The 13,267-nt window shown below is 41.7% G+C and overlaps 1 protein-coding gene across 1 annotated transcript; it reads left to right on the plus strand.

Annotated features, from left to right (window-relative positions):
- Positions 1 to 414: 414 nt before the first annotated feature.
- On the plus strand, positions 415 to 4,939 carry atp6ap2 (ATPase H+ transporting accessory protein 2). Its single transcript, XM_018729261.2, has 9 exons — positions 415 to 592; positions 1,354 to 1,484; positions 1,604 to 1,732; positions 1,924 to 2,019; positions 2,300 to 2,437; positions 2,539 to 2,592; positions 2,837 to 2,986; positions 3,186 to 3,305; positions 3,617 to 4,939. Exons 1-9 carry the CDS (start codon positions 481 to 483, stop codon positions 3,809 to 3,811), a joined length of 1,125 nt encoding a protein of 374 aa, XP_018584777.1. The 5' UTR covers positions 415 to 480; the 3' UTR covers positions 3,812 to 4,939.
- Positions 4,940 to 13,267: the final 8,328 nt, after the last annotated feature.

Raw genomic sequence — 13,267 nt, forward strand, 5'->3', positions numbered from 1 at the left:
TTCTCCTACTCATACTCTTGCATCATAATCTTATTAATAAATAATGCGAATTTATGAATCAATTGCAATTACTCCATCACGGTAGAGTGCGGCAATATGTCACATGACAGCGGCTGTACAGAATCATTTCCATGGGAGGGGTCAACGTACTGGTGTCATATTACACACCATCTATTGGATACTTTCAGCACGTACCCACCCACTTCGAGTGCGGATACAAAAATAAATCATTTTCATTGGATAACATCTTTGTCGTTTCATTTAATACTCAATATGTATTGGATGTTTTCACGTTAGTTTCCGCCCACTTCATTTTTTTTTTTTGCGGCTTCTGACGTTTTTATTGGCTAACACATTCGTCGTTGTGTGACATTGCACACGGCCTATTGGACGGTTTCCGTTTTTGCCCTCCCTTTCGCCGTGCTACTTATACAATCTGACGGGGAAGCACGACTTTACCCATAATGCTTCGCATCTCTAATGTCAGGTGATCGTCTTGAAAAGGAGATGAAGACGATGAAGCTGTGTTGGGGATGTGAAAGGAAAAATTTCCTAATGTTTGCGTTAATGATTTACCCCTTTTTATTCCTAGGTGAGTAGTATTTACTTATTTATTATCGCTACAGCACGGACAGCAAGTGTAGTATCTTATAAGCGAGTCTTGTCGACGAGCCGTTGTTATCCTGGTGGCTGGCTGGCTGTCTGTAGTGTTATCATCATCATGGCAGCTAAAATGACAAGTATGTTTACTACGTCGGTCTTTTTAGTTAATATAGGTTTTTTCTGATGTATAGATGGGTAGTTTGTTTGCTAGGTAGTAGTTTCACACGGTTCCCTTTCGTCGACTTTCACAAGTCCTCACTGTCCACCGCAGTTTTAACTCGTTGTATTTCATGCCATGGCGTAATGACTGAGCTCGTAGGAAGGGACCAGTGAGTGGAGCTCAGAGCATTGCACAGTTTTACTATATTCAGCTCCTAAACAAAATACATTTAACACCATTTGTACAGATTTAGCAACACAAAGAATTGTTCTCTTGCTGTCAGTTGATTAACAGTTGCTGCTTTCTGGTGCAGAACCTATTCTGGAATCATGGGGTGTGAGGCAGGTGACAGTATGGATCATGGCATGTGTGTTTGCTGAAAGGCACAACACACACAGTTTTTATCTGCTGCCTTCTTTCTGTGCCAGCCTGGAGCTCAGAATGGACATGTTGGTAGAGACATTTCTTGACCCATAGTTTCCACTTCTTCTTTCCCATGGAAACAGTCCTGATATGGAAGCCTGAAAACCCGGTAACAGCTCATGTGTTGTGCTTGAGTCAGACGGCGACATTTGTGTGTTGTGCTGCAGGCATTGCCGCGGATCAGCTGACTGTGCTGCAAGCTCCACAATATGTGACATTCCGTGAGGGACGTTGGCCCATTTCTGGGGAAAAGGTCCCGGATCTGGTTGCCCTCACCATGGGCTTTTCGGTGCAGGAGGTCTGTTCGGTTATTTCAAGGATAAAGGTCAAAGTACATGTGTTCATTAAAGTGTAGCACCTATTGCGTCCAGATATTGTACATGATGTGATTTGTGTGTTTTGGTGAATTTTGCGTAGGATCTAGGCTGGCCAGGCCTGCAGGTGGGGCCCCTGTTCGAGAGACCTCGGGCCACGGCGCTGGTGGTGGTGAGGGGAGTGAACAGTTTGGAATTTTCTCAGAGCTCGATGTCTTACCCCCTGGAACATGTGAGTGACAGGCTTGCTCTGCCCCCTCCATCACCACTGTTTAATACTTCTCTGAAGTGATTGTTTCAGTATGTCTTAGGTTTTGTTTCAGGAAATGTACAGTATAAAATTTGCAACCAAAATATGTAGTACTGGAATAAATGTTCTGCTGTGTATGGAGGCTTACATCTTTGCTTTTTTTCCTCCTTCAGCCTGTGCCTTTCACGTTAGATAGTGTATCCAACACAGTTCACACTTTGTTTGTGGATGACACTCCTGTTGTGTTGCAGCTGGCACCTAGTGAAGAGGTAGGACACAAGGAAACGTGTCTTTTATGAAAATGCAGTTCCTTATCATTGGCTAAGGAGCAGTCTTTTTTTTTTTTTTTTTTTTTTGTATTCCATCCAACTAATTTTTAAGAAAAAGAGGGAAAAAAAGAATCATGTTAACAATTATGCTCAAAAGTATTTGAATTTTTTTGTATTTTCAACAATGATGGTGAATATTGTTGGGGGGGGGGAACATAAATTTGGTTGTTCAGGCTGTTGACTTTTTTTTTTTGTCATGTCACCGTGTCTATTTCCAAAGAGGCTTTACATGGTGGGGAAAGCCAATGCGGTGTTTGAAGACCTCCCCGTTACATTGCAGCAGATCAAAGGACGTCTCTCTCAGGAGGGCTCCGTCCTGAATTCCATGCCTCTCAACTCCCTCAGCCGGAGCAATGAGGTAGAGACCAATGGAGTATATTTTTACCAATGTTGCGAAGATCTTAATGAAACCGTCTTTGGAGCAGTTTTGAATTTGGTCCTGATGGTCTCTTCTTAAAGGTGGACCTACTATTCCTGTCTGAGGTGCAGGTGCTGCATGACATAGCTGCCCTGGTAAGACTAACATGCTACACATCCCAGGCCACCTGTATGTGACTTCAAGTTCTCGAGCATTCCTGTAGATAGCCCTTTCACCCATTGTCACATTTTTCTATATAAACAAAGCAGAAATTTTTAGCATAAAGTTTGATTTTGAACTTTAATCTGGTGATGGGAGTAAATGTATCCTTCAATCTAGTATGTAAAGTTGGGTTTTTTAAATGGGTTTTTTTTTTTTCCCCCCCTCTTCCTTCCTTAGCTGCTGCGACACAGGCACCTTGCGAAGGATCATTCTCCAGATTTGTACTCCCTGGAGTTCGCAGGTCTGGAGGAGATCAGTCGGCAGTATGGGATGGATTCTCAGCAGTTTCAGGACGCTGCCAAGATTTTGGCTGAAGCGCTGCAGAAGGTGAGAGAAGTCGTCATAATTTTGGAATCGCAAAGAACTGTCGGGTCCATGGCTTTTTCCTTCCTGCTGAAATGACCAACTCTAGGCTGTGTGAGGGGGAAAAGACCACATGTTAACTTTAATAAGAATACAAAATTAGTTTTCACATGATACCAGTCTTTGATCAAAGTTTGAGATAATGCTCTTTGTGATGTTGCAGTTTGCAGAGGATCTGTCCAGCATTTACAGCAGCAATGCTGTGGTGGAGGTTGTAACAGTGAAGACCTTTGAGACGGCACTTACCAGGAAGTCCCGGTCTATTCTTCAATCCAGACAGAGTGTATGTACTATTTAACAGGTTGGAATACAGTCCTGTCAAAGGATTGCATGAAAATGGTCTATGATCATTTTTTAATCTGAGAAGGACATGATTATTTTTGTGACCTTTTTAACTGTAAAGTGAAATTGTTCAGGGATTTAATTCTGGAAAGGTGTATGATCAGTTTTGCTTTGCCTTTTTTATGTATGATGTTTTTTTTGTTTGCTTTTATCATGAATACTTGAAATACTGTTAAAAGATGTCAAAAGTAATGGAAGTAAACTACTTTGGGGTAATTCATTTCAGTACTTTTTATCAATTGTTTTCTACAGGAAAATGAAGACAACAAGTTTAATCTAGCGTACAAGTACGACTTTGACTATGCTGTGATTTTCAACATTGTGCTGTGGCTCATGATTGGTCTGGTGCTGGCTGTCATAGTCATTGCCTACAACCTGTGGAACATGGACCCAGGCTATGATAGCATCATCTATAGGATGACCAACCAGAAGATCCGTCTGGATTAAGCAGTCCTACTTTACCTTTTGGTTGTGAAGTGTGTGTGTGTGTGTGTGTGTGTGTGTGTGTGTGTGTGTGGTATTCTCCTTGCCCATTTCCCCTATCCTTAGGTAGCCTGGATTGCTAAAAAAATAATTTCTTTGGAAAATTTTAGGCAACATTACTGAAAATGCATGTCATTTTTGCAAATATGATCATATTGAAATATAATTTATGCATCAATTTGTTCAATATAAATTGCATTTTCATTCCTTTCAGAGCTTATATTGACATTTGTCTGAAGTGGTTTACAAGTGTAGCTGTAGTGACAATCTACAGAATTTTGTGATTTCCTTCATAAAAAAAAATGCATGCAATTGTGGAGAATGTCTTAAGTGTCTTCTCCATAAAACTGCCCTGAATTACAACACACAACCAAACTTCATGTGCTTTAACTTGTGACTCACTCTTCCTGTGAGTGAGTAATACCAGTTACATTTCATGTTTCTGTAGTCAGTTGGACACAATGGGGAGAAAAGTCTTAGCAATTGGCAATAAGTCAAAGCATAGGTTAAAGACTTTGGTTCACATGAGTGAATCATATTTAAACCAGGCTGCATGAAAAGTCACACAAGTTCCCTCTAAGGCATAGTGCTGTGTTCTGTCATTCTTTTCCCCACTGTTGGAATAGAGAAGGTACCACTGGATGCTGATTTTGTTATTCTTGCTGTTTGCTAGTGTTGTAAATGTCTGAGATGTGTAACAGTTAATTTAACTGATTTAAATATATGTATATATTGTGAAAACAATATTGATCTGTTAAGATTTTTTTTTTGTCCAGTTGCATCTTGATGATAGATGTCCTAAGCCTGTTCACACTTGTAACATTGAGACACAGCTCCCTCTCCATTAAATTGTTGGAAGTGTATGTTCTGTGATCAGTGTAACTGTACATTCCCATTACTTATTGTGTGGTTTTCTGTTTTGATGAAACTGTTTTGTTTCCTAAAAAAAAAAAAACTGTTAACTTGTTTCATTGTAGGTGAAATATAATAAATACCACCTTGAAATTAGCAGGAAAAACATAAACTGAATGACATGAAAGACTATGAAGTTATGGGAGATATGTGAGCTTGTGAAATAAAATGTGAAGTGTGGGGTTTTTTTTTTTTTTTTTTCTTTTTGTGGGGGGGGAACATAGAGCTACACGTTTGGCCCGTTATGGAGTTGCTGTGCGTTGCCCTAGATGTTGCCACGTTTGAACCACGTGGCATAGCGTTGATGTTAGCACCTCAGTTTGTAGTTAGAGAGCTGTGCTATCGGACGCGTATCGTACGGGCAGGAAAACCTAAATTTAGACCGAGGTAGGGGGCCTGAAGGCGAATCATCGAATTGAAAATTTCAAAGATGCCCAAGTAGCACGACGCAAAGTACTTTCGCGACCCACGAGCTGCACTTCGGGAGCAAGCTGAGGCCTCTGGGACTCGAAAGACATGAGCCAAGACACCAGCTCAGTGAAAGCGTGAGCAGTGTGCCTGGGGGAAGGCGGCACGGGAGCAAACATCGACTTCTCGTGCAGCACGAGCCCATGGATGTACATGCAGCATCGACCAACCTGATATCTGGGCCAAGTGGATTGGGGCAGCAGGGCGCCGAAGATGCCGAGACCGAGTATGTCAGGTGGGCCGAGTACGAGGCTTACTACAAGCACACTGGCGACACATTCCGCGTGCAGTTTGTCAACGACCTGTTTGGACACGTGTGTGACACTGTGGTTCAAGCTCGACCTTAGTCTCATCAGCGTGTCGCAGGTGGTCGTGCTCGAAGAGTTCGCCGATGAGTGCGCTCGACTGCCCGTGTTCAGGCTGTGCTTTACTTGCCGCCAGGCGCTCAACGCCCTACGGTACCCTCTCTGAGCCGAAGCAACGGCTACACGTATTCTGAGCACCCGATACACCTGCCACCGCTGGATCTCATCACCAAACGGCTGATCTTGCCGTGACTGCTGTTCATGCAGATTCGTTGGTTGCGACAGGAGACCGGCGCTTACAAGATAATTGGGCAAGTAATCAATGTGCCTCTCGATGTCGACAACATGGTGAGGCAGCTGCCTCGCCAACTGGATGACGATTACGCCTTCAATGTGAGCATCAAGAAGCACTTGGTGCACAACGCCATTGTATAAACACTACAACATTATGTTTGACGAGGAGGTGTTCCAGTTGTTGGGGTGCCCGCAGCCGGCCACCACCTCGGCCACTGCTGACGCCGCCGCTGAGCTCCAGACAATTGACGTGGACAACAACAAGGAGCTGCTGCTTGGTGTGCAACAGACTATGCTGTGGAATGAGTCCAAGTATTTAGATATCGTGCCTGGGCAGAGACACGTACCTCTTAGTGTGATCTTTGACTCGTACACGGAAGAACTCTCCTTCCCAGCAATATATTATGGCCATGAAACTGCCATGATCGAGCAACGATTCAGAACCACCTAGTGGTGCAACGACAATGTGCCGGGCGCCGTGCGCCTCTTTCATCACAAGACGCGGCTCTACAAGATGACCTTCGCCAAATGCGATGGGCTACCATATGTGCTGCAGTTGTGCGAGGGTAAGCCATTCATGCTGAACTGCAACGTGGATGTGGAGGACGGGCTAGTCAATGGCGCGATTGGTGAGATAAAGTATTTGGAACGCAATCCAGACGAGCCAGACAAGCTTTGCTGCGTGTGGCTTCACTTTGACAGCCCGTACATTGGTTCCAAGCTATGCGTCAAGATACGGCCCACTGTTGCCAGTATGCCGGGTGTGCTGTCTCGCGACTGGGTGTTGATCAGCTGGAGGCACGCGACGATCACTCTGTCGTCGACCATCAAATGCAAGCGAGTGCATTTCCCGCTGTCTCCGGCTTGCGCGCTCACCATCCACAAATTGCGAGGCGGAACATTCACCGAGATCATCTTTGACTACAGCAAGGCACAGGATCAGCAGCTCGTGTACATGGCTTTGTCGCGAGTTACATTGATCGACGGGTTGTGCCTCACCAACGCGAAAAGCGACTTCAAGTTCTACCACGCCAAAGGCAACAACTCGCCCAAGATCATGGAGCTGCGGACTGAGCTGTGACACCTGGCCAACCATCCATTGGAGGTTCCTCACTGTTGCGCCAGGCAAGTCATCAACGTCCCTAATGTCATTCGTGCATGCAGAGCTTGCATGTTCACGCCACGGACTTGGAGTCCGATGTGATCGTGCAGTCCGTCAATCTTTTAGTGCTCAATGAAACCTGGCTCAGCGGCAGCGACAGAGTCACTGTCGCTGGATTCAAATGGGTAACGCAGTTAAGCAAGACGACGTGAGGACGGGTGGCGTGGCGATCTACGAAAAGGACGGCACCAGCACCATGGCAACTCCGCACATTCTCATGACCGTCCCAGATGACGGAGGCGACAAAATCAGAACAGAGACATTTGTGCGGCCGAAGGTAACCATTGGCACGAGATGGTGCTCGCTCGTTGCCATCTACATCAACCCAGGCACGTCGCTTCGCAATGTACAGTACTTTCTATCCTACTACCACACCGTGTACAGCCCCAACATCAGCCAATTGATCGCATTCTAGCTGCAGAAGGCTGCTGCGACATGCCCATCGTGCTTGCCGGCAATTTCAACATAGACGTATCCAGAAGCGAGAACGCCGCTTTCCATTACATCATGCGCGACACGTTTGGTTTGAGGCTGGCCTCGACAACGGCACCTACGACACGGTGGCTTGTGCATTGACATGGTCCTCGTAAGAAATTTGGATGGCTTGCGATGCAGCAACCACATATCATACTTCTCATATCATCACCCTTGCCATATATGATTCCATTGAATCTGTAGAGTGCCGTGATTTGTCGCGCAATAAACGATGATTGCATACACAACCTTGTTTCATTTCTCGCACCACCCACACATAGTTCTACGTAAAGATATGCACCTGATTTTATTCTTCAACTGACAACTTGCCTCAAACCATATTGGACATGACTTATGAACACGTTATGACATGTTAATTCTGTTTGTGACTTGATTTATTTGTAAAAGCAATCAAGAATGAAAAACATGCTGTAAGTAAGATTATTTCATTTTCCGTCAGTAGTTGGGAGGCTATCCTAGAAACACTGGGTGTAAGGCAGGGCACACCACTCTGTCACAGGACTTTTACTAACTTTACTTGAAACAGCATCGGACTTGTCTAATTTAGAAATAATGTCTTCACAACCTCTGTTCAATGATTGCCAAGCAATTCACGCCATGGACGCGTTGTACTATATTCATCTGCAACTAGTCGCTTTCAGTTTTGAAGTCCCTGGTGAAAATCTTCAGGAAAAGAACCCTGAGGCGTTCCAACACAAGATGGCGCTTGTAGCGTTCTTGGGGTTTCAAGACGCTTCATATTTAAGCTCCGAGACACACATTTCTTTGTGCGGGCGCCGCCATGTTAGTTTTTTATTATACCAGAATGAGGCAAAATAAAAGAAGCGCCTCCCACCACAGCGCTGTGCTGTGCTCGACTGAGCGGCACGCAGCCGTCATAAACACCACCGAGGAAAGATGGCTGACAAGAAAAGGTAACGACTCTGGGGGAGGATCATCATTCATAATTATTATGTTTGTGCCCCTTGAGTTTCAAGCAGAAATGGGGAATTTGGTTAAAAAAAGTAAAAAACGACCGGTGTTGGTTTTGTGACAATTATTACATAGCGTAAATCCTTGTTGATTTCAGCTGAAATACTCTCTGCTTCTCCGGGAAATAAGCCCTACAATTTGCTGGTTTAACCAGGAGCACAAGTTGAAGTTGGCGCGTTTTGATTTTGCGGCTCTGTGAAATGTGCATCATTTGAAAGAGCTGAGTGGAGTGAAATTCATCAGTAAAACATAGAAATTGAGAAAAACAAAATCAGGACCCAGTCAAAATATACACACAGCACGCACATTATTATTTAGATGATTGAAAAAGGTAAATTCTCTGAGTTGTCCCAGGTACACGTGACATATAATATAATATATATGCTCTGCGCATCACTTGTACTATGTGTACGTGAGCTAACCGCTGCTTTCGTACCTCTTTCTGTTCAGGGTAGCACAGATGGATAGCAATGTTACAGCGGAACAGATGACAGACTTTGATCGGGGGCTTATCGTTGGCTTCCACAAAGCGGGGAAGTCGGTGCCCGAAATTGTGAAGATGACTGGCCTACCCCAGCGTTTTGTCAAGAGATTCCTGAAGGACTGGGATAGGGGTGTTATCGATGTATGACAGATATTACAGCGATATGACAGTATTTCTGGCAGTCTGTGCATTGAGGTTTTGGGCTCGATTGGTAGGCTTGTGCTTGAGATGCGGAAGCTGGTTGCTCATGCAAAACTCTTTTTGTGTTGAAGGCACACACCGGACTCTACAAAGATGGCACTGCCCTGGGCCGGGACAGCGAGGACAGTGCTAATGAAGGTTGACGGACCTGTGCCTTCAGCAGAGGGACTTGAACCTTTCCTTTGTTCGTTATACATTTGTGTTTGCTGTACTGTTTTTGCTGCCACGTAATAGTATGGAAATAAAACAAAAGAACACTTACTCATTTAAACGTGATATTTCCAAAACAAAAAGTGTCAGTATTAAGCTCAGAAAGCTTGAGGGCACAGAGAAATGGAGAACTGATAACTCAGGGATCACCTGATAATGTTATCTGTCTCCAAAGCTCTCGCATATTCGTGGTAGTTTAAATATTCCAATCAACTTAACCTGAAAGCAGAGGTGCAAAGAGATATTTTTTTATTTTTTTTTAATGCTTTCAGATTTGAATAGATACCCGACAAGTTAAAAAAAAAAAAAAAAGGAAGCTTAATTATAATTGTGGATAAATTTGTCTTTATAAAAATATGCTGTGCAGTTGCTTTTATTTTTTGACTAAAGAAAATGGATCAAAAAGCAGTACTTATAAAAAGAATGTTTGGTAACTACTCTGCTAAGATTTACATTTATTCATTTAGCTGATGTTTTCTCCAAAGCGACTTACAATGTTAGTCTGCAATTATTTACCAATTTATACAACTGGGTAATGTTACTGGAGCAATTTTAGGGTATGTACCTTGCCCAAGGGTGCTACAGCCGGCTGGAGGGATCAAATCTGCATTCTTTGGGTCCAAAGGCAGTAGCTCAAACCACAATACTACCAGCTGTCCCCAGATTTAATACATAAATACTTAAGGCAGTTACTTTACTAAGACATGCTGGTGAAATTACCTTTAAAATGCTGCAAATGCGTACAAAAACAATGTATATTTGTTCGATATTCACACTCAGTTGTAAACACATCATGGAATCACAGAACACTTTAAAGAGTGTTTTTCAGTACAACACAAAACAGATAAAGAGGATTGCCAGCATAGTAAACAGCGGTAAATAAATTCATAGATCCAGAGAACAAAGAAATAAGTAAAATAGAAACTTCCAAAAGAGGACTTAGATGAAAAACACAAGCCCCCACATGCCTAAGGCTGCTTTGGTCACTTTGCTTTTCGGTGAGGTTCCAGCTGTTTAAAAATGAACAGATCTTCTGAATCTTCACAACCTTTAACTAGACTTCGGCTATGTGCTCATGGTCCTGGAATGCGAACTTCAGAGTAAATGCATGCTGTTTGACTCTTTGCAATGTTCTCTCTTGCCGATATCTGTAATGCACTGTACTGTAAAATAGAAACGGCAGTAGTGGCATTTATTATCAAAGCTCACACAATGGAACATCTATAGAAAAAAATTGCACAGACCACAAGTAAACAGGATATGTGGTTAAAACCTGCTTTCCAGCTTTCACATGTGTAAATATAGAATCTTTTAACTGAGACATTTTCAGAACTTTCTGATTTGTCTTACAACATATGATTTATCAGAGCTACTTTAAACAAAATCAAAAACAATAAGTATATGAAAATCTTGATTTGGTGTCAAATGGATATCCTAGATTAATATCTTCTTATTTTATCATAAAGGGGCGCAATGGCGCAGCAGGTTTGACCAGGTTCTGCTCTCGAGCGGGTCTGGGGTTCGAGTCCTGCTTGGGGTGCCTTGCGACAGACTGGCGTGCATCCCCTCCCCCTATGGCCTTGCACCCTATGTTTCCGGGTTAGGCTCCAGCTCACTGCAACCCCTCTCGGAACAAGCGGTTTCAGACTATGTGTGTGTTTTATCATAGTGATGTCCCGGTTGAATTGTAATTAAAATGTGTTAACTGTAAAATAAAAATTCAATCTCATTACCATAACATCTTCTTGAGGTTTGTCCAGTTTCTTTACACAGGCTCTGTTTAGAGCTGTGCAGAGTCTAGTAGTTAACACTGAAATTGAAAAGATATAATTTACCTTTGAAGTTAAACAATATAAACACAGCATAAGCCTGTAGTGTTTGCCATCATTACATACAGAAGATAAAAATTATGCTTCATTAATGTGGAACATTTAATAAGGAATATATGTAGCCTACTTTGTCAGTGCAAAGCCAATCAGTATTGCATTTACTTGTTTGACATAATAAATGCTTCTCAGTCAGAAAAGATCTTGAATATGAGCTTCCATACTAAAAATGATTGTGACATATGGCAATTCCATTTTAATATTCTGAAATTTTATATATTTTATCTGAAAAAAAGAAATTTGCCCAGTTTTCCACATGACTCACCTATGATTATAATCATCAAAATGAAATTAGCAGTAATGGAAACAATGAGATATACATTTGAAAAAATGAAGATTTCCCTTGGCCCTTGGATGACAGTAGTTAGATTTTGATCTCCAGTGATTTTGCCTACAAAACAAAATTGTTTTAATTTAGGAACTATTCTTGCATAGCTGAAAAGAATTTAAGAAATGTGTAAACTTGACCATAGATGGGGTATTTTTTACTCATCAGCGTAATAAACTAAAAAATGGAAATTGCTTAGCTGATTAATTGTATTTCTCTGAGGCCACTTTACAATGATGTACTCATTCATGTGGCAAGGTATTCTCACAGTTTTTGATTTTCAGTAAATACCTTGATCAATTGTAATGCAGTAAGAAGGGAAAATCAAATCAGAAGCTTTTTGATCGCAGAGCAACAACCCTAACCACAGTGTTTCCTGATTCTCATCTTAACCCAGAATGTCTGAAATTTTTACATATATAACAAAGTACGATATATTAATAAGATGGTTTTAAAACAAAGACTTTGTTTTAGGCTCTGCAGTTTGTCCCTTGAGAACATAACAACTAACCTTTAAATTCTCTTACTTTCATATAAAATCATATACAGCCACAAAATATCATATACATAGTTTTATATTGTAAAAAAGAAACAAAAACATTGCATGAAATTCCTTACCGGTGATATTCAGTCCAATTCCTTTGCTGAATTTGAGTACATTCATCTCTATCGTAGCACAGTAATATATTGCGCTGTCTTCACTTGTGAAATTTTTTATTACCAACCTGTTCTTTGTTTTTATTGCATGCTTTTCTTTGTAGCCATGTATATAAAAAGCATGTTCTAAATTCTCTTTGAATGTTCGCAATATTGCCAGTGGAGGTTGTGCCGAGTATTGAATGTACCAGTATACAGTGTTTTCGCCAAAGTCACAAGAGATGCTTACATTCTCTCCAGGGTTCACAAATGTCACATTCAAAGTCTCACTTGTGGCAGAACAAATAGACAGACCTGCACAAAGAAAATGAATTAGCTCGATATAAGATTTTATGCGAAAAGGAAAATTGTAGCTAAATTACAAGATACGGACTTACCCATCCAAAGACGAAATATTGTTAGCTTTGCCATCTCCTCATAAGTGACACATCTTTGTACCAACCAAACGTTTTGTACTCTACTCTGCATACAAGCAGACATGTCTTCATTTGAATTCTCAACCACATCCAAGCAAACCACATTAAATGTCTGCTGTTGTACTAAACATTACAGTCAGAAAAAAATTCCCAGCAAATTTGAACCGGTCACTTATTGCCTAAAAACACAAGAACTGCAGCATGTTAAAATCTTAGACATTTTCATTGAACCAAGACAATGAACAGTAAAAAATGATATCAAACAAGGTTGTCCCCAATATTTTTAGTCATTAGAAGAACCCAGTGGCAATTTTGTCTTTAATGAGTTTGTTTTATGATCTGCCTGCGTTATTCGCTTCTATAGTACTTACTGTGTTTTGCTTGAAAATTTACTGATAGGAGGTTTTAACCAAGCATAGCCCTGGGAAGGGAATTTTGTAAAACTCTGGAATGTTTACTATACACGGTGTCACAAATGAATTTATCGGAATGCATTTTTAGCTAATTTGGAAACAGACTGCTATTCATTTGTGAAGGAACAAATGTATGAAATAGACATCTCTTGTCATTCTGGAAAGTTAATTTCCAGGGACTGTGGTTACAATAACATCTGAATTAGAGTTCTCTGTG

Source organism: Scleropages formosus, chromosome 14, assembly GCF_900964775.1.
Source record: "Scleropages formosus chromosome 14, fSclFor1.1, whole genome shotgun sequence".
NCBI classification, from domain to species: Eukaryota; Metazoa; Chordata; class Actinopteri; order Osteoglossiformes; family Osteoglossidae; genus Scleropages; species Scleropages formosus.